The 26,442-nt window shown below is 46.9% G+C and overlaps 2 protein-coding genes across 4 annotated transcripts in view; one reads left to right on the forward strand and one right to left on the reverse strand.

Moving 5' to 3' along the window:
- Positions 1–4,370: 4,370 nt before the first annotated feature.
- Positions 4,371–26,442, forward strand: part of LOC120758904 (gonadotropin-releasing hormone II receptor-like) — a 43,033-nt gene continuing 20,961 nt past the window's right edge. The window contains exons 1-5 of one of the 3 annotated variants that reach the window (XM_040077631.1): positions 4,371–4,430; positions 4,885–4,996; positions 6,227–6,739; positions 7,005–7,206; positions 7,486–12,534. In XM_040077631.1, the coding sequence (XP_039933565.1) occupies positions 6,233–6,739; positions 7,005–7,206; positions 7,486–7,892 (1,116 nt within the window). In that variant the 5' untranslated portion in view covers positions 4,371–4,430; positions 4,885–4,996; positions 6,227–6,232 and the 3' untranslated portion in view covers positions 7,893–12,534. Of the gene's footprint in view, positions 4,431–4,859; positions 4,997–6,226; positions 6,740–7,004; positions 7,207–7,485; positions 12,535–20,791; positions 20,860–26,442 lie in introns of those variants that run through there. The other 2 variants (XR_005703063.2, XM_040077630.2) reach the window with 2 other exon arrangements.
- Positions 13,272–18,590, reverse strand: PARP16 (poly(ADP-ribose) polymerase family member 16). The gene is made up of 6 exons (XM_040077632.2): positions 18,399–18,590; positions 17,376–17,513; positions 16,391–16,597; positions 15,147–15,318; positions 14,652–14,793; positions 13,272–14,035 (listed from the first exon to the last, which is right to left on the reverse strand). Exons 1-6 carry the CDS (start codon positions 18,588–18,590, stop codon positions 13,891–13,893), a joined length of 996 nt encoding a protein of 331 aa, XP_039933566.1. The 3' UTR covers positions 13,272–13,890.

The raw sequence follows: 26,442 nt of genomic DNA on the forward strand, positions 1-26,442 counted from the left end.
TGCTGAAGGAAGGCCTGGCAGCTCCTGGTGGTTGTGAGCACTTTGTCCCATCTGAGACAAAAACTGCTGGGTGCAGATTGCAAATGCAGCGTGGGAGATAAGCACTTCTGCAGAGAAACAGCAGGAGCAAATTCAATGCTGGCTCCCAGAAACACCTCCCTGGGAGGCCAAATCTGGATGGGGGGAGATGTTACCTCTAATGCTCTCCCTAAAGGATAGTCACTGGGTTCCTGCAGTCCCATACCTTGGCTTAGAGCAGATTTCTTGTGGGAGGGTAAAAGCAGGGTTAATTAAATTCATTAAATTCAGCATTGATGATACCTGTCCCAACCAAGACACTGATCCTTTCCTAAAAGCACAGAGAAGGATCATGTGCCTGCATAAAGTTCACCCAGGAGTATTTTTAAGCTTTGAAAACTGCTTGGAGATATGAGGCTCCTGGGAAAGAGGTGTCAGGGGAGCTGTTCCCTGCTTTTTGCTCCTGCAAAGCCCTGTGTTACTTTGCCAAGGGTCCCACAGGGATGTCAGCTTTCCCCACATCTCACCTCTCCCCCAGAGCAACAAAGGAGAGCAGCCCTTGAATCTGGCCAATGTTTGGGAAGGAGCATCCAAAGGGAGCACCGAAATATGGCCTTGGGACACACAATCCTATTTGAGAGTTTGGAGGGAGGAGGATATTTGGAGCAACACAATGGACAGGTCTCACAGGGAATAAAAAAAAGCAGAGGGTAAAAGAGGGCACAGAAGGCAAAGGCAAGGAGATCAACTAAACCCTGTCCAAGTACAAGGGCAAAATTGTTCACTTCCATGGTTAGTCACAACGAAAACATCGGCATTTCATAATTTCTTCCAGCTCAAGAAAAATACCCCGTTTAGGGCAGTGAGAGCCCTGACTCTGGTCGGTGTGTGCTGAAGCTGAAGGGGACCCATGGTCCCACCACTGACCCTGTGGGTGATTTCCTTGCTTTACTAGGGACTGGGGTGCCAGGTGAAAGTTCCCAAATAATTTTCCCCCAAAATAAATTTCAGCCTGGGCAGGAAAGCAAAGCTGCTGTGGAGAAGCTGAGCTTAATTGAGCAGTGATACACACACCACACCAGGTTTTATGGCTTAGTGGTGAGCAAATGGGGCTCAGCACCAGATCCTACCATGTTCTTGGGGCTTGACTTCAGGATTTGGTCTGGGATGACAAATTCCCTCCTATTTCTTTCCCAGTTTAGAGATGAGGAGGGGGATTTTTCTCTAGTAGACATGTTCTGGTGAAAAATGGAGGAAAGACCCTGAGATCTGCTACTCTGCATGGGAAGATGTAAATTTGGGGAATCCCTGGGAATGATGCTCTGGACTTCTGAGTTCAGCAGCATCAGGAGCACCAGCCTGAGGTATTAAAGGGTGGGAATTGCAGCAGGTTTGAGCATGTTTTTCCCAGCACCACGGTCTGATCATGTGATACTCCTCGGAGAAGGGTTTTTATCAGTGAGGTTTTGATATACAAAACTGAATCAGAAACAGAGCATTGTCTCACCAAGAAGTGGTCTAAAGGCAGATTACCAAGGAATTGAGCCCGGAAGGCAGGACAGATCCCTCCCTCTGCTTTAAACATGTGTTTTTAGGAGGGGGGTGGGGTGACCCAGATTATCGCTAGGAGAGGCAGCAATTATCATCCCTCCTTGGCAGATTCAGTGGAGCGGCCAGGGCCGGCTGAGCAGGCAGAATGAGGTGCTGGTTTATCCCCGGTGCTCACTGGGCTTTGTGTCTCTGTCCTTTGCTGCAGAGATTTTGGAGAATTTTGGGTGATGCCCTGCTTAAGACCTGTTTGTACCTTACCAGCACAGTGGCACAGTGCTAATTTTTATGATGCTGTTATTTAATGAAAAGGCTGAAAACTGAGAGCTTCCCAATCTCTTGACTTGTGAACTTTGGGTAAGAAGAGAAGCTGTTCCAGAGGTGAGCTCATTTCTAACCCCGGGAAATGACTTCATGGACGCTGGTATTTACTCACAAAAACATTGCATGTCAGATGTCCCTGACTAGACTTTCTGTTTCGAGTCCAGTATGAGACAAAAATTTCCTTGGATGAGCTGCTCCTAAGACAATTCAAGGTTTGGAGAAGGAGGAGAAGAATTGCAGGGGGGAAAAAAGAATCAGCATTAAAAAACACTCTGGAATCATGAGGTTTTTCAGAATAAAGGGAAGTTTTTGGGCAGTCAGCCTGGCAGAAGCACCTGCCTGGGGGGAGGGTGCGGGTGATGAGTCCAGCAGAAGAATCACCCATCCTTACCCCCCACAACAACCAGCAGCTGGAGTTTCTCTCACAGAGGAAAATACAAGTTTTTTCTCTTTGAGAGCCAAGCCCCCAGCAGTTATTTAGCAGGATAAACAGCAGCAGGTTTCCTGTCCCATGTTTGGAATAGGTTAATGAAAATTATATCCCACACTGCTCTCTCTGGATGAGATCCCAGTATATGCAGGGTGTCCGATGGAAAAACACAGCAGTTGCATGTTTATTTGAGGCCTGCTTGTGCAGAAATTGTCACTGTGACTATATTATCCAGTGTGGTTCCTGATTTCTCTTTTCTCCAGCATCCCAGGATGATCCATATGGATTTGGGGAGATCAGTCCTAGCTGGGGACGCTGGGGGATGCTCTGTCCCCTCATGACCCAGCGCTGGACTGCAGCTCTGGGGATGTACTGGGGCAGCATCCCAAGAAAGAGGAGGAGATTTCGGGAAGAGCCAAGCTGGGATGTATGGAAACAAGCCCTGCCTGCCAGCACTGTTTCCTAATCCTGGACACCAAAACCCTCTGATCGTTAAACCAGTGTTCAGATTCGGCTGAAGGCTGCCATGCAGACAGCATTCAAACTGACCTTTGAGGAGATGAGGGAAAAAAAAAAAAAAAAAAAAAAAAAAAAGAGAGAGAGAGAGAAAACACAAGGGGGTTACTGTGCAAATGCTGGAGAAAAGCAGTCATTTCAATAAGGGACCCCACCCTTAAAATAAGACTTATTGCTAATGCATGCCCAGGACATTTCTGTGTGATGGTATGCTAAAAAAATCCTCTCCGAACAGGGACTAAAGGCTTTGTTGTGGCATGAGCAAGGCTTACAGTTCCCAAGAAAAATCCTGTCCCTCTCTTGCATCATATGGCCAGGGATGGAGAGGACGTTTCTAGACAAAAAGGCCATCAGCCAGGACAAAGAACAAACAGGGAATACATTCCTGACTTGCTATTTAATTGCTTTTGTGCAGGTGCAAAGGGCTAATTGAAAGGAAAAATAAGGATGAGTGTGTGGGGCCGAATTAATCTCAGCTTTAAGCAGGAACCTAATGTCAGGAGGAGGTGGCTGCTGGAAGAAACAGGCTTCCACCCAACTTCTCTGTGGATTTTGTGCTATTTTTCCCCCAAGGACCAGGCTCATTCCCAAGGCACTGGTGGGTGATGCCCCTGGCAGGTACAGAGGTGATGGGAACTGTCCCATCCCATGTGGCAGACCTGGCTGGTGCTCACTGGCAGTGCCAGCAGGGTCTGTTTTCCTCTTTCCCCTTGCATGAAAGGCACTTTGGATGCAGGACTTGCCCTCTGTGGCTCTGAGCAGAGTTTCCATCCTGACCCCTTTTAGCAGCTCCATACACAAGTGATGGAGAGTTTAGGGGATTCCAGGGCAAATGTGGTCCAGTGCCTGCAGCATCTCCTGGGTCTCAGGAGCTGCTCCCTCCGCCACAGAGTTTGACTCTTAAACCCACAAAGATTTAAGAGTCAAATTGGAAAAAGGGAAAATATCTTTCCTGCTTGTGCCCAGGAGGACTTCTGCCAGCACAGCAGCCTCAGAGATGGTGCAACCACCCTCAGAGCTCAGGCGTTTCCTCCTGAAATAAGTGGGAGTAGTTGTAATGACGGAAAACCTATTCCAGAAAGGGAATCTCCTCCTCTTGGGGAACAATGCAGAGCCACCACTGCCAGCCTGGGATCTTGTATACCATGTACTCTTTAATTTAATAGCCTGGAAAATGTGAAGGTCTATCTGCATGTCATTAAAGTCCTGGTGAAGCCCTTGGGAGTGTGTTTGCCAGTGCTGGCCCCAGCAGGGCTTGGGGCTGTCCCTCTTTCACCCCCACGGCTTCTTTGCTGGCCAAAAGAGCAGGATGTCCTCAGTTTCCCTCCCTGTCCTCGCATTGCACGTTGTATTTTTTTAAGCTCTTGTGAGCTCTTTGTCCCTCCCAAGGTCCTTCCCTCTCACTGTGCTATGCTGCAAGAAACACAGAAAGAGCAAGGTGGGAACTGATAGACTGCAGGAAAAAAGGTGTAGTCATTAAAATGGCAAAATGAACCACATTTCCCCTTATTAATTGCTTCCTTACAGCATTTCCAGTCCAGGCATGTAGCTGTGATGCTTCCACGGACCCGTGTGGTCCAGGACTATCCCTGAGGTGCGTGTGTGCGCGTGTCTGTGAGTCTCTCGGTTGTCTGAGCAACGGGACGTTCATCACTGACTCCCAGGATAATTAACTCATTTTCCTGTATTTATAGCAAACCAGTACGGGGAGTGTTGGCACTTATCCCTGATAGAGCCACGTTTGGCCACAATGTTTTGAATTTTGGCCATTTCTGGCATTACGGCAGCTTTGTCATTCTCCCCGCTGCCTGCCTCATTAAGTGGGCAGCTCATTAAGCTAACAAGGGCAGAGGTGATGGTGGCTGCCTGAGCCAGGCTGCCCATGGGTGCCTGCCTCGGTGTGCCCTGCTCCTGGTTTGCCGGTGCAGGGGGTGTTTGCAGCAGCATTCCCATCTCCAGATGCCTGCATATGCCTGTGCTAACAGCAGCGTTGCTCCCGGCTTGGCCGCTGGCAAGGGGAAATTTTACTGCTTCAAGGTTTGTTGCAGGGATCTGATGCAAGGAAACGTTGGAGCATCCTGACTCAGCACCGCAGCGGTGGGAGACCCGTGGGAAGAACACAGAGCATCTTCTCTCAGCATCAGGGCATGCGTATGCCAGGTATGTTCCCATCAGCTGGAATAAATCCTGACCTGGACATGGATTTCTCGTTTCTTCCAGACAAGGAACTTGGTGCTTTTTAGCCGTTCTTTCTTTTTGCTGCTTGTTTGTTGGGTTGGTCTTTGGGGAGGGAGGGGTGAAGGCAGTGAGGGGAAGCGGGCTTGGGGTGCGGGTGGTGGGGCTGGAGGAGGGCGCATTGCTGCAAGGTGTTTGCATCTCCATCCTGCAGAGCTGGGGAGACAGATTTGATCTCTGCCATTCCTGTTATTTGTACAAAGGTAAGGAGCGCTTTATTTTGGAATCAGCAAACAGGAAGGTGCTTGAAACAGTAGGAGATGTGCTGTACCTGCAGCTGGGACTGTAAACAGCTTGTGGCCACAGGAGTTGGAAGTATTTGCCTTTAAAATGTGAGTTCTGCTAAGGTAAAAAGGGCAATGAAATCAAGTGTGGGGGACAACCACATTGCTCATCACCCCCGAGCCACCCCTGGTTCAGGGAGGGTTCTACCCTTCCTTCTTCCTCCTGCTTTGCCTCCAGAATAGAAAGGGAAATAGGTGTTGTGCTGGTGCTGCTAGGGTCCTGGGAAGGTCCAGGCTCCTAAATCGCCACTGTCAGACTCTGGACAGTGTGGGATGCCCCTTCTCCCTGCCTGGTCACCTCCAGCTGCTCCTGCCCACTACCCCAGATGGAGGTTGTGCCCACTGGGGATGGAGGTGGACAATTAATGTTTAACACGCTAATGGGAAGGGCTATGGGGTTTCTAAAAAGCTGAGCCCTGCTTACAAACCTTTGGAAGGACAAGTCCTTGAACTGAGCACAGCTGCCCCAGCACAGGCTCAGCCAGCTCTGGTATGACCCTTTCCCAGCAGGATGCTGGCAGACAGTGACTGGTTCCGTGGTCCTGGCCACCACTCCTGCTTTCCCAGCTGCTCAGCCACCTCACAAAGAGCTAAAAATATATGTCTGTGTGAGCAGTCACTGTAGCTACAGCAGGGGTGAGCCAGAGAGGGCAGCCAGGCTGGGTCACTGTGGCGGGGGCACACAGTGGCTTCACAAAATGGTCAACACGGAGGGTACAGGCAGGGACAGGACGGAACAAGATAGGATGGGACAGACTGCTGCTGGTACCTCCAGTGTAGATCCCACCATCTCCCCACTTGTCCATATGTTGAAGCTGCAGCACTCTACACAGCCCCTAAGAAGGGGCTCACTTTGCTGCTTGCTTTTCAGCAGGGGATGAGTGAGGAGCAGCTCCCTGCATCTCCCCACTGCCCCACCGCATGGGAGGACACCAATGTCTCAGCCTCTGCATACCCCCAGTACTGGGTGGAGCCCCGGTTCACCCAAGCAGCGAAGGTCCGTGTGATCATCACAGCCATCTTCTTCCTGCTGGCAGCGGGCAGCAATGCAGCAGTGCTGGGCAGCCTGCTGAGGAAGAGGAGGAAATCCCACGTGCAGCCGCTGATCCTCAGCCTGGCACTGGCCGATCTGCTGGTGACAGTGATGGTGATGCCCCTGGATGCGGCGTGGAACGTGACAGTGCAGTGGTACGGAGGGGACATCTCCTGCAAGGTCCTCAACTTTCTCAAGCTCTTTGCTATGTACGCGGCTGCCCTGGTACTGGTGGTGATCAGCCTGGACCGGCATGCAGCCATCCTCCATCCTTTCTCCCGTGCTCACCGCCGCAATGGGATGCTGCTCCGTGCTGCCTGGGCTGGCAGCGTGCTCCTGGCTTTGCCCCAGGTAAAGTTCAGTGCCCTCCCCATGGAGTTTGCCTAGGCTGGGGTGGTTTTGGAGAAGGGCTTCTCCATCCCAACATCCCCAGCCAGTCCATTCCAATCCATGGACTCCACCAGCACCAAAATAAGCCATGAGTTAAACGCCCAGAGTCCATCTGCCAGTTTAACAGCAGCAGGGAGGTGCTCTCTATGTACAGCCAGCAGCATCTCCAGGATGTGGTGCTCTGTTCCAAATCCTCTCTGAGTTATTCTTTGGTTCTCCATTTCAGCTTTTCCTCTTCCACTTGAACACAATCCCAGGAGGGAATTTCACCCAGTGTGTTACTCATGGAAGCTTCCGAGCACACTGGGAGGAAACGGTCTACAACATGTTCACCTTCACCACCCTCTACATCACCCCCCTGAGTGTCATGATTGTTTGCTACATCCGGATCCTTTGGGAGATCAGTAAGCAGCTGAAGGTCAATAAAGGTAAGTAGATCTCACACCTTTAATGTCCTCCTTTAACTTCTCCATCCTGGAATTGTTGTTGGGACTGTCACAACATCCTTTGAAAGCTAAGAAGTTTTGCACAAACCAACTAAGAGGTTTTGCACAAACTTACTGACCCCAGCCCTTGCTGACTTCTGCTTCCTGTGGGACATGGACCAGACTGTGAGATAGTCTTCCCTCTCTGGCAGAAGCAGAGTCATGGATGATTATGCTGGTTTTCCCCTATCTTCAACTATCCCTTCTGACTCTCCTTGGCAGGTTTGACCAGAAATCAAAATGACCACATCTCCAAGGCACGCATGAAGACTCTCAAGATGACCATAGTGATTGTTGCCACCTTCATCATCTGCTGGACCCCTTACTATCTCCTGGGCTTGTGGTACTGGTTCCAGCCAGCCATGATCCAGAAGATGCCAGAGTATGTCAACCACAGCTTCTTCCTCTTTGGCTTGCTGCACACCTGCACCGACCCTATCATCTATGGACTGTACACCCCTTCCTTTAGGGAGGATGTGCAGTTGTGTCTCAGGGGCATTGAAACAGCTATCACCAGGCAAAAGAGACACAAACCCATCTCAGCCTCAGAGAAGAACATCAAGGATGGTGCTGCGAATGGTGGGGTGGCATCAGGGGGCTCCAATGGGACAACTGTCAGCACAGTCTGATGAAGAGATGTACCCACAAGGGGATGGCAGGCACAGCTTTGGGACTGTTTAGTCCTGTAGTACCATTTTGGAGACTGTCATGATGAGGTTCCCTACTCAACTTTGGTGGGTGAGGGTCTCTGGCCAGAAACTGAGAATGTGTCTCCTGCCTGTACTCAGGGTGAAAAATATTTGGGGGTATTTATGGTCATTCTGCTGTATTCTGGCAGCACTGTGACAACTGAAAAACATCCTTTTTGTACCTGACACATGCTCGAGCCCTGATTCTGGGATCAAGCTTCTCCACACTTCCAGCATCAACCCCTGGGAGAAAATTAACCATCTCCTCTGTGGTCCAGGGTCATGTCTCTGGAGTGGCTGATCTTCAAGTGCCCTTGCACCTACACCCAGCTGTACAGCTGCATGGATGGTATCACCCTGAGCCTGCAAAGGTGTGATCACAGGCTTTTACTCCATTTTCTCCACCCATTGTAGGAAAAGCTCTCTAGAAATTTCAGATCTCCTGACTCGGAACCTGCCTGGTTCTCCCATGGCTGTGTCACAAGCCCTGGAAAAGATCTAAATATCTGAAGGTTTACTAATGCAGGGACATTCATGCCTCAGGCATGGCGGGCAGGGAGGGAATGCTGTGGGGATGGAGGGCCTCAGGCAAGAGTGGTACAGAGAACCACAGCAGGGTGGGGCAAGGTTTCTTCTCTCTTTTGAAGAGAACCAGAAGGGAAAACAGTTCCTGCTACCGTTTTCTGATGTGAAGGGGATGGTACAGAACAGACACATCATTGCATAGCAGCTCTGTGGGACACAGGGCAAACCAGGAGGGAGGGTATTTGGGGTAATGAGAACCAGAACTGGCACTGCCCAGCCCACCATGTCCTTTCTGTCCCCATATCCCAGAGCACAAGCTGACAGGTTTCAGGCCACATGCTGGACATATTTGCATTGCCCTAAGCAACACCAACCCCTCAGCTCTGCCCCAGCAGAGCAGGTGCAGCCACCCCACAGGTGTTGTCCAGGGTGTCCCAACAATGGAAGTGATGGGAAGCAGCTGGTAGATGGAGGGGTCCGTCAGCACCTTTAGTGCCAGATGGAGGCAAATGAAGGCAAGGAGAGCTTCTGGAAGGATCAGCTGAGCTGTGGTGAGTAACATGAGTTGTTTGCTTTCTACCATTGTGCCAGAAGTTGCTTGTAAAGGCAGAGATCTCCTCTTTGGGTGTGGGTTGAAGAGATGAGTTTATTCAACTGTGTTGTCCTTTCCGTGTTGTCCTTTCCAGGTAATTAGAAATAGTGGATTTTTTTTTTTTTTTCATTCTCTGACGATTATTATTAAATGTGGGACTTGCTTTTGAAGAGAAACTTAGTTTTAAGCCAGGTGGGTTGTTGTTTTCTTAGTTTTGTTACATCTTTGGGCAGCTCAGGAGCTCTGGACTTGGCAGGAGGCAGTTCCTTAGCTATTTTTGTGGCCACCTCAGCTTTGAATGAGCATCTGGACTTTATCAGGATGAAAGAGCTTTGTTTTAAAAACAACTTTTTTCTTGCTGTGGTTACATGTGTAGGGAACTGGGAGATGTCTTCCCCTTAAGAAAACAAATCTCCTTTGTGCACTGAGGGGACTTTTTCTCAACCCTGTTTCCAAGAGGTGTTGGTTCCCCATCAGCCAGAAAGGATCTGCACTGGTCTCCCGGTGCCCCAGCTAACAAGTTATTGAAATTGGAGGGGTGGCAAACAGTCCCTGCAGGCTGGCTGAGGCTGGGCAATGAGGACCCAGGAAGCCACAGTGATGCTGGGTTGCCTTTCTGGTACTAATTATTATTTATGCTAAACATGTAGCCCAAGGAGAAAAAAAAAAAAAATCAATTAGAACTGCAGGAGCCCAGACCAACTGGTGGGGATTAGCGTGAGCCATTTAGGAAGCATCCAAACTCCGATGAGATGCGTAATCACAGTTTGGCTTTCCTGGGCTTGTTCTGCTCAATGCTAATTACCCAATGCTAATGGAGTGGGGGTTGGCTGATACTAGGCTGGCAAAAAAGGGCTTCTTGTAAGGTGATGGGAATGGCTTGCAGTAGGGGAAGCTAATCTATTCATCAGACACTCCTTCGGTCTCTTTGTTTATACTTCTAATGGGAGGCAGACCTTGAAGGTGTGTTGGTTTTCTGGCAAGCCTCAAATAAGCAGGAAAGTGTCTTTAATCTACTGAAAACTGTCTTCAACCACTTTTTGCTGAGTGGGAGAGAACAGACCCAACATTGCTCATGCACATGTCTCCTCTTGCCCAGCAAGAGGAGAGCTCAGAGGTCCTCTCTGAGGAGCAAGAAACAGTTTTTTCCTTGTGGGAAGGATTCACCACCTTTACACCCCATGGGTACAGTGAAAAGGCAAAAGCAGATTGGCTTTAGGGGGATTCAGTGATCTTACAACAATTTAGGTTGGAAAAGATCTCTCTGAAGAGTAGGAAAATGGGGATTCTGGCAAGCATACGTACCTATTCTTTAGGGGAACATGGCACATTCCTTGGGATTCTTGCAGGCACTCCAGCGCTGCTCCTTTTGCCCCTCCCTTTCGTACCTTCCTTTCTGTTGCTGATGTTCGAAGTGACATCTTGTGGAGCCTGGAGTGTGGGCAAGGTGCCCAATGTGACAGCTTTCATGAGAGAAGGAAAATGTCACTGGAAGCATGTGCTGCCAAGCCATGTGCCCACTTCATGCAGGAAGGGGGAGCAAGCAGGTGGGCAGCATTTCCCTGGGGAAGCTGGGATCAGTCTGGGTCCTGCCAGAGGTGGACCAAAGCCCAGGCCTGGTTTGAATATTCCTGCATTTCTGATCCTGCTTTTCTTATATTTGCTCACACTTTAAAGAGCACAAGATTTTTGCATCACTCATTGGGAGTGCGAATCCCCGACTCTTGCTTTCCCTCCCCATCCCCAGGGGTGGCCCTGCTTTCTGTGGTGCTTCCCTCTCTTTCCCCAAATTGCCTCAAACCATTTGTCTCCAAAAGCACCTGCCTTTCTCCTCAGCTGGCTCCTGGGATCTCTGTATATAAATATATATATATATAAGAGAGAAAAACTATTTTTTATATATGGTATCTATTTCTGCTTGTTGGAGGAAAATTCTCCCTCTTCCTCAAAACCTGCTCATTCCCACCAAGGAAACACCAGTAACCACACTTCTTGCAGTCCCGGCCAGGATCAGATTTGTCTGATTCTTTAATATTCACCACAGTAATGTAATGGACATATTAATAAGAGCAGGTAGCTCTGTATTTTACAACTCCTTGACCTTACCCTGGGCTGCCTGCTTCAAACACAGCGGCCCTTTGTTTGGTAGGAAATTCTGATTCATTCCCTGTTAGTGTTTTTATAGCACTGTGCATGTTCAAAGAGCCACGCAAGTGGCTTAAGAGGCTAACACAAACCTTGGGTTAATTCATAATACTGTTAGTTACTCAGCACAATACCCGCATTAATCCAGCTGACTGCACCTCACCACGTTGGGAAACACATGCTGAAATCAGCAGGGAGCTCAGAAAACAAGCGTGGGAGTAGGATATTAAGTATTTTGCCAGACTGCTAGGTAGGATCTGAGCACCTTAAATGTATTTAAAATATTTTCCCATTGCCGTTGCCTTGCTCCGCAGCTGTGGAGCTGAAGCAATGGTGAGGCTGTGCCCAGAATCCTGCAGGCCTGAGCATGAGGGGCTACAAGCTCCCCAAGGGATACTCCAGACACATCCATCAGGACTCAGCCCCCACCTGCAACCACCTCCTTTTTTTTGGGTCTATTCAAACTGATCAAAGTGGAAAAAGCTGGGTTTTTTTCCTTTGATACCTGCTGATTACATTGTAGAGCTGGACTGTGCCTGTCTGCCATGAGCCCCCGCAATGCTTTCTCTCTGGGGACATAGCCTGGAACTATTATTACTTCTGCTTACTCTCAGAAACTTTCCTATGCAAAGAAACCCTAAGAAAAGAGCTTTAAATCCCTGCTGTGTTCTTTTCATCTGGCTCAGGAGCTCCCAGGTTTGTGCCTTTCCCTGCAGTGCCAGCAGACAGCCATCCCACAACTGCTGCTCAACCTCCTCCTTTTCCAAAGGGCCCCAAATAGCCCATCTGTTCCAAAAGATGGGGTTTTCTTCAGACAAACCAGGCTTTTAACAAAGCAGTACCTTTTAGACAGCATCAAATACCTCCAGGTTTTCTGGCTGGCACATTTCCTCCCCTAAACTTGTATGTTTACATGGCACAACATTTACTATAACATGCTGAGGAAGATCAAAAATGGGCAAATATTCCCAGGACCCCTGTGCACATCTCAAACCCCAAGTTTCTGCATTGAAATATCAAGGAGTAAACTATAAAGTAGTTGAACCTGTTGCACAATAAATTATTTGTTTATGTATATTTTAATTGCAAATCTCTGCTGTAATTAGCACAGACACTTCTTGGGCTGAGGGGCTGCAGTGTGCTTTGACAGTGAGCATTATTAACGGGCTGTAAAAGGCAATGGGGAATTGGATTATAATGTTCTTGTTTTGCAAGCTGTATGGTGAATAAATAAATTTGTTCTGGCAGCAAAATTAACTGGGATAAACGTGTCTAGCTCCAGTCACCAAGAAGAGGGGTTTGCTGTAAATGAATTTGTTCTCAGCCTTGAATTAAAAAGCCTGATTACCAGGACATTATTTCTGGCAATTAGGTACCAGAACAACATCAGAAAAAGAAGAGATTTTCTTTGAAATATTTAATGAGGAGGGTAGTAATCACAGACTCATTTGCTGGAAATATGTGATGAGCTGGGGCTTTTTTGTGGTTAGGGTTCACTGTGCGATGAAAATCCGTGTTTATCAAATCTGCTGAAAGCTGGACTGAGAGACTGAACTGTGGCACGTATCTGACTTTTCTTTGCCTCGAATCCCTGGGTCTTCATGGGGTTATCCCACACCCAGTCACTAATCAGAGGGCAGGGCTTTGCTCCTTTTTCTGTTTCAGGCAGTTGTAGGCTGCTATGTGACAGCCACAAACACAAATGACTTGACAGGAGGGAGAGAGGAGAGAGCATTGCCCTGGGTATGTTGCATTACTAACTTGCACATGGTGTATTCTCTAACAAATCCCCAGTTTGGTAAGAACAATCCTTATTCAGTATTGATGCTGAAAACCCTGAGTTTGTCTAATCTGCACAGTAAGCTAGGATAAGATAGATCATGGCTGAGACCACAAGCTTTGTAGATGTTTGTGCTGGTTTTGCCCAGGATAGAATGAATTTTCCTCATAGCAGTGTAGTAACTATGTTTTGGATTTGTGCTTAGCTGCCAGCTGGGATTAAAACACAACAATGTTCTACAGAGGGGAAAAAAACATACTAGAAACCATTTAAGTTCTTCCATTTGGCAGTTTATTTCTTCTTGGGTTTTTTTGTTGTTGTTGTTGCTGTTGTAGGTTTTTTTGTTGGTGGTTTTTTTTTTTTTTTTTTTCCTTACAATCATTATGCTCAAATATAAAAATTTCTGGCCAAAGTTAGTTTTAGAAGTTTAAAAGTAATTCCATCTGCATTGATACATGCCAAACATCATTAGATTCAGTTTCTGAAAACTTAGTGATAATACTCCCAACAGTTTGCTTTGCTTGACATCCAGAAAAACCCTCCTTTCCAACTTGTGCAAACATACTTCAGCTTGACAGAAAATAAGTTACACCTGAGTGTTTCCATGCTTAGTTTTCATTAATCTTAAAAAACCTTTTTTCCATGGACCCTTAAGGACTGGCTCATGCTAAGCTGCACCACTGTGATCCTTTTCAGCTGTACTAGGCATCCTCATGAATCCCAGGAACACAGAAATAAGAATAAATGCAGAGATACCGTGAGGATTAATATACTGGTGACAGAACTGGAAAGCTCCGGGCACCTTTATCTCCAGAGCTCTGAGTAGATGCAGTGCACTGCAGACCAGCTATTTTTAAGGCACGTGGTGAAATTAACAGTTTATCGTCTCGGGTGGTTCATATCTCAGAGTCAAACATTCTGTGCCAGTAGTAGATGAAGGTTGGCGAGTTGCTGGCTCCTATCACCAACAGCAACAGCAGGTACAGCATCATCATTATGGCAAAACGGTGGGTGTAGAACCAGGAAGATTCATTAGAAGGCCTGAAAAGGGAAAAGGGCATGAATTCTGTCAGAGATACACAAATACCTTGGAAAAAGTATCTCAAGTTTCATTATTTTAAGCAAATCCACTAAGAACAGAAAGTTGTTCCGCAATCCCTGTAATTAACAAAGCTGATTTTCACCACATCCCTTTTCCTTAAGTCTCCATGCACAATCCTGTTTTTTCTCCCCACGTTCACACCTTGCCCTGTGGTCTGAAGTTGTAGCTGCCTGGCCTGCAGACATGTGTTGAGTAGCTGAGTGAACACTGCCACTTAGGATTGATAAGGGCAGAGTTAAAACAGGCAGTTTCAAGAGATGCACTCACCAGACGTCCACTCTTGGTTTCCTGCCACAAACAGATAATTAGACCTCTCAAAGACTCTAAGTGCTTACATGGCTGGTAAAACGCAAATTTAGCTGAACTTGGGAATATCAAAGAGCAAGACAGAGGCAATATGATGGAGTATGACTTATATCCATAGGAAATGATGTACAAACAAATTCTGGCAGTGCAGTATATCTTTCTTGGTTGTTTTCTGGTTTTTTTTCAACAATGAGATGTGTTTATCTGGCTGCTGCAGCAGCTCAGCCCTCTAGATAGCTGAACTCTTACCTCCTATGCTGCTTCTGTGAATACACTAGCAAGTATTTAACTCGTAAAAGCTGATTGTTTGTGACAACAAAGTATTTCTGTGGTACGTCTCCCCCTTCGCTGTTTTTCACTCTTGCTCTTTTTCTGTCTATTTCCTCTGAATCTGAATTGGGAAGGAAAAAACAAAAAAAAAGCAGAACTTCAAGTAACTGTAAGAAAAGTAAACAACCAACACCCCCATACACACCCCCCAGAAGAATGGGAATGACATAACCAAAGATCTAGTCTTGGTATTCCCCTGAATCCCTCAGCACCCAAGAATAGAGTGAGAAGTTTGCTTGAGGCTACACCACTCCTAGTCATCCTTGGTATGGATGACATTATGGCCCAGACCAGGGTGACAAGGAGGTAAGCCTCCCATCCAGTGCTCCAAGAGCCACTGATATTAACAGGGAAAGAAAAACAACATGAAGGACAGATCTAACTACTACACAGTTATTACTGTAAGAGACTCACCTTTCTTTTTCACCTGACACTTTACATCTGGGTGGTCAATGATCTCACAAACAGCCACACAGCTGAGGATAGAGCCCAGTGCACTTCGCTGCCAGCCGAGACCGTGAGGGCTGTACAGCAGAGCCAGGCTGAGGTCACTGGTCAGATAGGTGCCTTCACCAAACAGGGATGTCTGAAACAGAGCAGAAATCTACCCTAAAATCATGTACTGCAAACCTCAAACAACATACAAATGTTCTTTCAGACTGGTAGTTCTGCCCTTGAAGGTAAATTACGAAAGGCCTTTCTGACCTGTGTTGGGTCTGGTCCATGCACTGTTTTTGTCCTGGCACAACTTCCTTGGGGTGGGGTTGCTACCCTCTCACATCCCTCAAATTAGCTGCTTGGCACAGCACTTGGTGTGGACAGATTCATGCTTTCCCGGATCTGGAGTTAGCTTGCCAGCATAAGTATTTTACATCAACATGACTGCACCGCTCTTAAAAGGCATTTCATCGATTTATTGAGACTGTCATCATTCAAGTAACCCAAACTCCCCAAACAAGGCAAGGCTTTACTTCACTTAAATCCATGCTTTACTAGAAAAGAGGAAAGTACTTTTTTCAATTTGCCACACTGGCTAAAATTATGACTCCAGTAAGTCCATTGTACTCGGCAAACCATTACTCATCAAGAATGTGGGGAAAAAAACATAGTCCAGGTTGACTGGAATGTCAAGCAGATGCTGTGTCAAAGCTGCCTCACAACTGACACAAAAAGCCAGGAGTCTCAACCGCCCTTCCACTGAAATCAGAAGGGGGGCAAATCCTATGGGATGTCTCCCTAAACCAGAACATTTTAAGAAGGCTCTACTGGTGAGTAGCACCTGAAACTTTGCTGCTCTAAACACAAGGCCAGGCAGAAAATCTCCACTATCTTCCTCCTCTGTAGACAGGCACTTCCCAGCTGCAGGCTGTCAGACAGGACAGGATTTTCGGAGGAATTACACTTCCTTATACAGAAGCAAAGGACAGTCACAATTTGTCACGCTGGTGAAAAAGGTTTCATGCCACTTCCAGTTTTCACCCTCAGGCTGCACTAGAAAATCCAACACAGCCATCGACAAAGGCCTACACTGAAATGAAAACAGCACTACAAGATCATCAGCACATTTCATACACCGAAAGGAATCTGGTCCTATTTTTAAAAAGTGTCCCCAGCTGCAAGTGAGCAAGGGAAGATGGTGTCAATGGCAGGAGGCTCACCCTGTTCAAGTGGCAGTGCAGGCCGTGGTGCAGGATGGAATGGAAGTTCTCCAGGCGGCTCCCGTGGAAGGCGTAGATAAGGTCCCGCTCTCCCTTGGTCTCAGCAAACTTGGTGTTCATCTGATCACAGTACACGATCTCAAAGAGGTAGTCTGGAGCAGGAACTGTGGCCCCAGACATCCCTGTGAGATCCTGGATCTTCTCGTACTTAAAAACAGGAAGGAATATCAGTGTTAGTTTATATGGTTAGATTACTCACTGGAAATTCTGCTTCCCATCCCTTCATACTGTTTAATGTATTCCGATTATGCTTTTCTGAGTTGGAATTCAACACTGTCACAATTCAGGAGTAAATACACAGTAAAAATCCTGCCAGTTTCTTGACATCAAAGTTAAATCCTAAATCCTAAATCTCCAGAAAAAAATCCAAACCTGAATTATAATTATGAATTAATTTATGATGCAAGGACAATATCACAATTCTACTTTGGCTACTAAGAGAATATATTCATCAGCTGATCTTGCAAGAGAAAAAAAACCCAAGAAAACAGAAGTTGTTTTCATCTTGCTGCTAATCTCTACAACTATTTTGATCCCTGTTACAGAAGTGCCTCAGTGGTTCTGAGCCTTTCCCTTTTTGGGGCAGAAAACAAGAGTTGTCTTTCTCAGTGACAAGCAGGACCCAGCTCCATGACACCCGAACTGGACTCTCTGAGACTAAACCATGTTATATTAACTGCAATAACCAACTACAATCACTGCCCATCATCAGCTACTGACAGTGGTAACTATTTCTTCCAACCAGTGTTCCTGAAAATTTTGCTTTAAAACATGCCCCTCTATATACAGAGAAGAATGGATTTATGCTCAACTGTCAAGCTCTTACAATAACCAACTTAATTCTGGCAGGAGGAAATATTCTCTGAAGTGCAAGTTTGCCTTAAAAATCAAATTCTAAATAAGATTTTCAGAATTCAAAACTTACCTCCTGTTTCTTAGTACTTTGTATCATGAAGACTTTAGATGACAGAATCCAACTAAACAGGTCCCAGGTCCTTTTATCTGTATTTGGAACAGACTCCAGAAGCTCTTTCAGGCTTGGTAGAGCCTTGGTATCTGCAAGCTAACAACAGAGGCATTTAGCACAAGCTGCTCAGTGCCATTGCGATTAAACAGGGACCTCTAGTGAAAACAAAACAATATTTCATCCCAACAAACTGAAAAACAGGTTCTGTTCTGAAATATAAACACTTGTATCCAGTTTGTGGGGAAGTTTGTCAATTTCCCTGAACGCAAATAGCAGGAAAGTTATAAACAGTGATATTTACCAACAGTATCTGTAGGGTTTGTACAGGAACAATCAGACACACTAGTGGGAGAACACAAGCGGTCACAGGGCAGTATGTGCAGTGGACCTGACATGGGGGTGGTGTTCAGGCCATGTAATATGCAAATCCTTCAATATGAATTTGAATTTAACGTTGGCAAGCTCGCGTAACACTTCACAGAATATTAGGAAGATAAAGGCTGGAAAACACGTCTGAGATTATTGAGTCCAACCATTAACCTTTTTGCCAAGCCCAGCGCTAAACCATGACCCCAAGTGCCACATCTACATGTTTTCTGAACGCCTCCAGGGATGGTGATTCCACCACCTCCCCGGGCAGCCTATGCTAATGCCCAACCATCCTTTCAAGGTAGAAATGTTCCAGAATACTGAATCTTGAGGCCACTTCCTCTCGTCCTGTCGGCTCACTACCTGTTACCCATCGCTTGTTACTTCACGTGCCCGCACCGGGCTTGGGTGTTTCCCAGCGTGGGTTTATCGGTCAGAATCCCAAATACTCTTTTAAATCCGGATTTCTTGACTGGATAAACCCTTTATCCTGCTTTATCCGTGACCCTGCGGCGCCGCTGCCCCCACCTGTGCGGGCATCCCGTGCTCCCCCATCGAGGCAGGTGCCCTGGCGCAGCGGGCAGCTCCCCCGGGCCGGCCCCCGCCACTCACCAGCCCCTCGAAATCCTTGGTGTCGCCGCTGGCGTAGCGGCTCGGGAAGGGCCTCAGCGCCGAGTCGCGCTTGTAGCTCTGCAGCGCGGCGGCGAACAGGCTGCACCGCAGGTCGGCGGCCAACGGGTCCCGCCGCGCCGCCTCCCTGGCGCCCGGGGCCGCCTCGCCGGGGCCGGGGCCCGGCGCTGACATGCCCGGAGGGGGCTGCCGAGCGCCGGCCGCTCCGACAAGGCGGCACCGACCGCCCCGCCGGCGTCGCCCCTTCCGCCGCCGGGGCCTCGGCGTGGCCTCGCCGCCCCGCCCCGCAGCCGCCTCCGCCCGCCCCGCGCCGCTCCGGAGCTTTCGGTCCGTGCGGTGCTGCGAGTGGGGGCGGCCGGCGGTTGTGCCCGTTACACGGGGACCGGGGGAGGGACTGGGGAAATGGCGCCTTCGCCTCGGGTAGAGACCGGAGACGGTTACAGAGGGCAGTGGCATCTTCACCTCAGGCAGAGACCAGGAGAGGGGTTCAGGGGGCAGTGGCATCTTCACCTTAGGCAGAGACCGGGATAAGGTTCATGGGGAATAACGCCTTCCCCTCAGGATGAGATCGGAAGAGGGGTACGAAAGCGGCACCTTTGCGTCAGGTAATGACCTGAGGGACAGTTACGAGGAGGGAATAGTGCTTTCCCCTCAGGATGAGATCGGAAGAGAGGGACGAAAGGGAACGGCACCTTTGCCTCAGGTAATGACCTGAGGGACAGTTACAAGGAGGGAATAGTGCTTTCCCGTCAGGATGAGATCGGAAGAGGGGTACGAAAGGGAACGGCACCTTTGCCTTAGGTAATGACCTGTAGAACAGTTACGAGGAGGGAATAGTGCTTTCCCGTCAGGATGAGACTGTGAGAGAGATGAGCGTGGGAAAATGGCGCCATCCCCTCAGGTGTTGATCAAGAGAGGGGTAGAGCGGGCCACAGCATCTTCCCCTCAGGAGGAGACCAGGAGAGGGATATAGACAGCAATGGCACCTTGCCCTCAGGTAGAGGTTGGGAAGAGAGGTACAGGGGGAAATGGCATCACCCTCACAGGTAGAAACTGGGAGAGAGGTATGGGGGAATGGTACTTTGTCTTCAGGTGGAAACTGTGAGAGGCCTACAGGATAAAACAGTGTCTTCTTCTCAGTTAGTGACCTGGAGCAGGTAAAGGGAACAATTGCATCTTCCTCTCAGAGACTGGAAGAGTTTGTGGGTCAGGGGGAAAAATGTCACCTTCACCTCAGGTGTAGACGAAGTCAGGTCCATGGCCATGGGACAGGGAAGGCATGGAGAGGGGGCCCTAGCTCTTTGTACCCACAGTGCAAACACATCGGGACCCCAAGGCAGGGGACCCTGGGGGGACAGTGACAGTGTGCTGGGGTGTTGGTTGCATTGTGGCCATGTCAGATGGCTTGTGCCCCATCCTCTGCACATTGGGAGGCTCCCAGGCCCCTGTCCTCAACTGCTTGGGCACGGCAGATGCAAACTCCCATCTTGGGCATTGCATTGCATTAATCTGCTGTGAAAGAGCCGATTAACCAGAAGGGTCATCCAAAGGGACTGCCTTTTTGTGTCAAATTTGGTTTTATGTAGCTCTAATTTTGACATATGAGTAGATGTCATTACTTGTCACCGAGACACGCAAAGCAATCACACGTAGACGAGAAATTTCGCAGGGCGGAGAGGTTCCTCCATGCCAGCTCAAGGCTGATTCCGGGCAGAGAGAGACCTCCTTGTTTATTTCTTACTTTTTATACATTTGTGGGTCTGGCTGAAGATTGGCTTCTGGGGTTAAACACCCCTCAGCCTCAGTGGCTAGACCAACTGTCAGTTACAATTGTTTTCAGGTTAGAAATATGCAAACAAAGGACAGAGAATGAAAAACAAAGGATTTGTTTATGTTACATATGTGGGAAAAAGGTAGAAACTGCTCCTAATATTGTACAGTAATTAAAAGATTTGACTCCATTTTTATGAAAATCAAAAGGCTATAAAAAACTCAGAAAAATCAGGGTAACAATTACTCTTCAACAATTACTTTTATCATCCAAATTTGTAGTCTCAAGGAAGAATTCAAGTTTGTTTCAGTCACCTCTGCAGGCTGGCATTGCAGGATTAAGGGAGAGGAATTAACTTTTTAGTTGAACCTCTTCATCAGGATGCATTCCCTATGTTGCTTGAGATTGAGGCTCAGTGTTCCTCCCTGGAATGCTAATATGGTGTTAGTTCTGTGAAACATCTTTCCAGTCCCAAAGTGTCTTAGAAATCTCCATCATCAGTGTGGAAGTCTCCTCAGCCCAAATGCTGTTGCTGTCCTGTGTAAAATTTTGGAAATGTATAGCAGTATTGGATATCTTCTAACATCTTTCTCGGTTTCTTCAGGTGGGATATTGCACAGATCCATGAAGTAACTGATACAGGCATGCACAGATGCTCAGAAAAATGCTAAGGTCAGTTGTGACTACCTATTACTGGTTTCTCATCTCATAGCTGGATCTCCAGAGATAGCTGGAGCTGCAATTTTCAGCCTTCCTGAACAGGAACACCAGCTGTGTTACATCCTGTCTAAGGGCAAACTGGTATCAAAGCAAAAAAAAAAAGGGAACTTAACTCCCAAGTGCTGAATTCCTGTTCTTAATCATCCATTTTAATGGCTTGAAGTTTTTTAATAATTCTGACTACATTTATAATTATGAGATTTCAACATTTTGGGTAGAACCAGATAGATCATAGCCTGTGCACAGTTGCATTTAATCATAAGATATTTCACAATGATATATATGTATATAATTGAATCGAATTGTCGCTTTGTTTATTTGCTTTTACTAGTTTATCCAAAAAAGTGTCTTTCTATAATAGCTGCATCGAAAAGGCTGTGATAGGAGGCCTCTAGGAGAGCACAAATACTTGCTTGGGTCTGAAATATTTAATGACAACATGTAGACAAAATTATTTTAAAGATGCCTTTCGTTTATGTTACCCAATTTATTTGGTACCTGTACATGTTTTTATCTTTATAACATTGTTCAGTCTGTGAGGTCTTGCTATTTTTCAACTTGCCTGCTCCGGATGCTCTCCCACATGCCAGCAGCATGGATGGGTGCCTTAAGAGGAGGACCAGCACCACACAAAGCCTTTTCTCAGGAGTTATGGAAATTACCCAGACTTGAAATGCAGCTGCAGTGATTCCTTTCCCTATTTCTATATCTTTGAGAGGATGTATTTTCCTTTATCTGATGTGGTGCCTTATTCTGCTGTAAATATCTGATATCTCTGACAGGCTGCTAGCATCATCATTCAGTGATCCAGCTCAGGACATGTTTATTATCTCCCATGATATTAAATTGTTCTGTGTGATCCTTTTGAAAAATCAGTCCTTGGCTGTCTAATTGGCTGATTTCATTCACTAATAAATCATTAGATGTAATAATTTTTTGGTGCCTGTTAAAGAAGATTAGAAAATAGAGATGTCTCTTTCAATGCATTTGGGGTGGAATTTTACATTGCTGTTTCGAGCTTTTGAACTGATATATTTCCAGTGCCCTCATTTAAGAAACCAATTACCATGTTAGAGGAAAAAGGGGGAGTGTATTGCTCTTGATATCTGTGGGACAGGTAAAGACACTCCACTTAGCAAAAGGTGTGTCTCTTGTTTGGGAATTTCTGCATGCTGTATCTTTTACCTCACAGCATGCCTGGGGCTATGGTTTTGGGATAGAGCATGGCACTGCCAGCTGGGGCCCTGCTGTTGGAAGTGGGGTGTCCTGGCATCTGATTAAAGTGTGGGAATAGGCAATAGTCCCTGAGGAGAAGCTGGAAGAGAAAGATGGTGTGGTGAAATGGGAATGGAGAGCTACAGGGAAAAGGTTTTCCTTAGAACCACATCAGTTCTGGGGATGTTGGGCTTCCCGTGCCACCACTTTTTATATTACTCTAAGAGAGTCAAAATGCAGTGAAAGACCTTCTGTGGCCTTGTTATGGTTTAAAGAAATTAACCCAAAATAGATCTAAAACATCACTGGCACTGTAACAGTTAATGGAGATTCTGAGAGCATTGATCCAAAACTGATGCCTACCTTTGGGATTCCAAATGGATGGTGCTTCCATTACGGCAAGCTCAGCTGCGTTCCGCGGTGACAGATACTGATGAGATAACAAGTTTGCTGTATTGATGCTGCCTGAGAGTGCTGCCTGCTCAAACTCGTTTAACATTGGGCTAAACCCTGTTTCACAAAGCTGGCCCTAAGCCACAGATGAGGTGCTGAAAGTTTTTGGGGCTGTTTTAGGGGAGGTGCCCCTTGGTGTGCTGGTGAGCCTGAACAGCAACCACTGTAGACTCAGGCCTGCAAAATGTGGGAGGATAAGCGTGGATAACGTCATCGTTCCTTTGGAGGGGAAGCACAATTCCCCTCAGGATTAGAGGGGAAGATAGGCAGATAAGGTTTTCCAGCCTGTGCCATGCAGAAACCCCAAACCCAAACAAAGGTTTCTACTCATCCCTCTCCCGACAGCTCCAAGAGGCACAGTGTTGGCAAGGCTCAAGACTCAGGAGAAATGTGGAACAGCTGCTGGTTTAGCTTTGGTATTGCTGCTTTTTAATTAAGTGCTGTGAGTGTGTGCCGGGGCTGGAGGCTGAAATTCAAAAGCATCTCTCCAGTCCCCTGGAAAACAACCTGATGAGCAATGCTTGAGCAATGTGTTGTGCATCTCAGCATTTCTTAGTGACTGCATCCCACATTCCAAGCTTTCTCCCACACCTTAGCACCCCTGCTTGGCGTGCTTCAGTATCTACAGGCAGGCAAGTCTGGCTGGGGCACTGGCAAGGAGATCTCCTCTGCTTTTTTCAAAGGGTCCTTCAAATGTGTTTCTCTTTTCCCACTTTATTTTCCTAGATAGAAAAGCTATCCTTGGTGATTTGCTGTGATTCAGTGCAGAGATGGTTTTGTAAACGATACTGAAAGGGTCGTTGCCAGTGCAGGAGTTTGAATAACGTAGCTGTGTGGCTTCTTATGAAATTGAAGATCTGATTATTAAACATAGACTGTAATAAAAATAGTTTCTGGTGTTGGCGGATGCATTTCAGCAAAGAAATGTGGCTTAAATGTCTTCATTTAATTCCAGTGTGTTTAAAATTGATCTCATGAACCGGAAAAGAGGGGGTTTTTTTCCCCTTAACTAGGGTCTGTGAAGGAAATTAATACAGGGAAGGGAAAATAGAAATACAATACCACACTCAGTGAAACAAATGCTTATGACTGAGGGCTTCATTCCTTGCTAGCACCGCTGGAACTGCCAGCTGTATAAGGTATGTTTTATTATGGAATTAACCTTGACCTCAGGTTCAAAGAGAAAGGTTAGTTTGAAATAAATCAGTAGTATGGGCAGGTCACTTCAAAGAGTCTAAAGCTGAGCTTGAAGATTGCATGCTGTTTATGTGTATCCAGTTGGAATAGAACATATGGTAAAGATAATAGGAGTAAACTATTTATCTCTCCCACTCGCCCCCACTTTGGATTTAACGCCTTTTTGTCCTTTGCATAGATCTGCTGCAGGGGATGTTTTTATCCTGGGATGTTTATTGAAAACAGAAATGTGGAATGAAACAACCTTTTTAAGTCAGCTGGGTAAAGCAGTTTTGCCTTTTAACATTTTTCCAATTGCTCAGATTAAAGTAAACCATTTTGGAAGTAGTCATGACTATGCTGAATCATATTTCTTCGTCACGTGTCTCAGTGAATTCAGACAGTCTTAGGAAAATCAAAACAAAATGTGCTCAATTCTGAATTATTGTTGTTCTGATCTAAAAGCAGGATCGCATTTAATTGTTTCATGTGAGTTACATGGATTTAAGAGCTTCCCAAATGCCAGATAATTCGTGAGACATCCTAGTAAGCTGGGCATGAGTATCCCAGCTAGCACAGGGAATGGGGACTGAGGGTAGTTAAGCAATTTATCCAAAGCCGCTTGTAAACTGTAACAAAACTCAGATTTGTCCTCATGGCTGCTTTAGATTCCAATCCTTTTTGATGGAGGGGACCAGAATCCCACCCAGGAATTCCTGAATGGCAGTCTGCTGCTTTATCCAGAAGACCTTTTGGTCCATATGCCCTTATTCTTTTGCTCTCTGTGCTGTAAGGGTGGTACCAGGACTTGAAAGGCAGTGTGTCCACCAATCATTTGAGTCCAAGTTCAGCTTTGTGTAGGTCATTGGGTAGGGGAGGTAAAAGAACTCTTCACTTCTTCCAAACACCCTGGATGCAACCTGGTCTGTTGAAAGGTGTTCCTGTCCATGGCAGTGGGGTGGAACAGGATGATATTTAAGGTCCCTTCCAACCCAAACCATTCTTGCATGGAATGAAAGATGAGGCAGATGCAGTGAGGGGCTGGCAGTTGTCTTAGAGGCAGAGGTTCTCCTTGTTGATTGCAGCACTGAATTGCTGTAGTGCAAGGCCAACGCTGTAGATTTGCAGTGCTTACAGGGAAGCAGTGGGAAGCGCAGTGCTGCTGGATGCTGGGAAGCAGAGGGGATCCTCTGCTGAAATTAAAACCTGCTGCTGAGCCAAGACGTGGCACTTGGTAATAGCTTTATTCCACAGATTGGTTTTTCCATAATGTGATACATGCAGTTTGCAGATAGTAGCACATTTTAAGATTTATGATTGCCTGACTTCTCCCATTAATAGGGAAATCCGATAATTGTCCATTTTAAAATGGTTACTGAACAATAGGAAGGAGTATGCTAGTTGAAAGTAAACATAAAAGCGAGCTGGATCTATGTTAGGGTGCTGAGCCTTTGATAGATTTTCTCCTTACAGCAGTCTTTGATCTGCCACACCAGAAAATAAACTCAGTGGGAGACTGGATATGGGATATAGAGCAGTTCACCTCTAGGTCATGGACTCCAATCCAGGCCAGGTCAGGAGTGAGGCTCTGGGTCAGTTCTGGCAGGAGCTGGGGGTGGCAGCACCCCCAATGTCTGTGCTGCACCTGTGTCATGGCACAGAGGGTGTGTGGGTCTGCAGGGACACCCCTGCAGCATAGGGGGGACCTATTGCTTCTTCCCCACTTCCCAGATGAGAGCTTTGCCAAGGAGATAAATGGTATGGGAATACCCAGGGCAGCGCAGGGGCTGCTTCAGGATCTGGCTCTCAGGAATGTACTTGCTGGAGAAAGATGAGTGCTCTGGCATGGGTTGTGTGCAGCTTGTGCCCAGTCTTCAACACCAATCTCTGTGTTCTCTGTCTTCTGAAAAAATGCAACAGCTGTGCCTATTGATGATCAGTTAATCTAAACAAAAGGGAACCCTGCAAAGTGGTCATGTCAGCCTTGTAGTAAGAGATATGTCGATGTGCAGCAGTTGTCCTAGACACAGCAACATCTCCTTGCAAATAAAGGACTGTTACCTGAGAAATATGAGTCCTGTGTCTCCTCACCTTTGGAGGGCTGATTTCAAAGGAAAAGTTGTGCAGCTTTGTTTTGGAAGGAACTGGATGCAAATGACTCGATGTAGGAAGCACAGCACATGTAACAGGTCACAACTAAACTGATACAGTGGACTAGTGTAAGGTTTTTGGCTATGGAGTGTGAATTTCTGGCTATGAACATTGATCTAAGCTGAGAAGGAACGTGGGTGAGTTTAAGCATTGAAACTGAAATACCAGGATTTCTCACTGTCGGGGAAGCCTTTGAGTTTCTTTCTGAGGGTTCCAAAAAGAGCAGAAGCAGGGATTTTATTGTGCTCCAGCTGTGTCAGATGTGAGGAGCTGGTTCTGTTTTATTTCATGCGAGAGACAGCTTCCAAGATTTATCTTTGCAGGAAGGGAAACAGAAGTGAGAAAGGTCTGGAATCTCATGTAGCTCGGGCCAGAATCATGTTATCTGGTTATCTGAAGTTTGGCCAAACCTCACGCTGCTCAAGAGTCTCAACACAAGACTAGAGCTGTAGGGATAAGTAGTAAGACCCAGGATGTCTGCAAGGGGACTGGACCCTGAAGCTCTGGTCCAAATTCAGCACTATGTGAACAGTACATTAG

Source organism: Hirundo rustica, chromosome 13 (genome assembly GCF_015227805.2).
Source record: "Hirundo rustica isolate bHirRus1 chromosome 13, bHirRus1.pri.v3, whole genome shotgun sequence".
Classification (NCBI taxonomy): domain Eukaryota; kingdom Metazoa; phylum Chordata; class Aves; order Passeriformes; family Hirundinidae; genus Hirundo; species Hirundo rustica.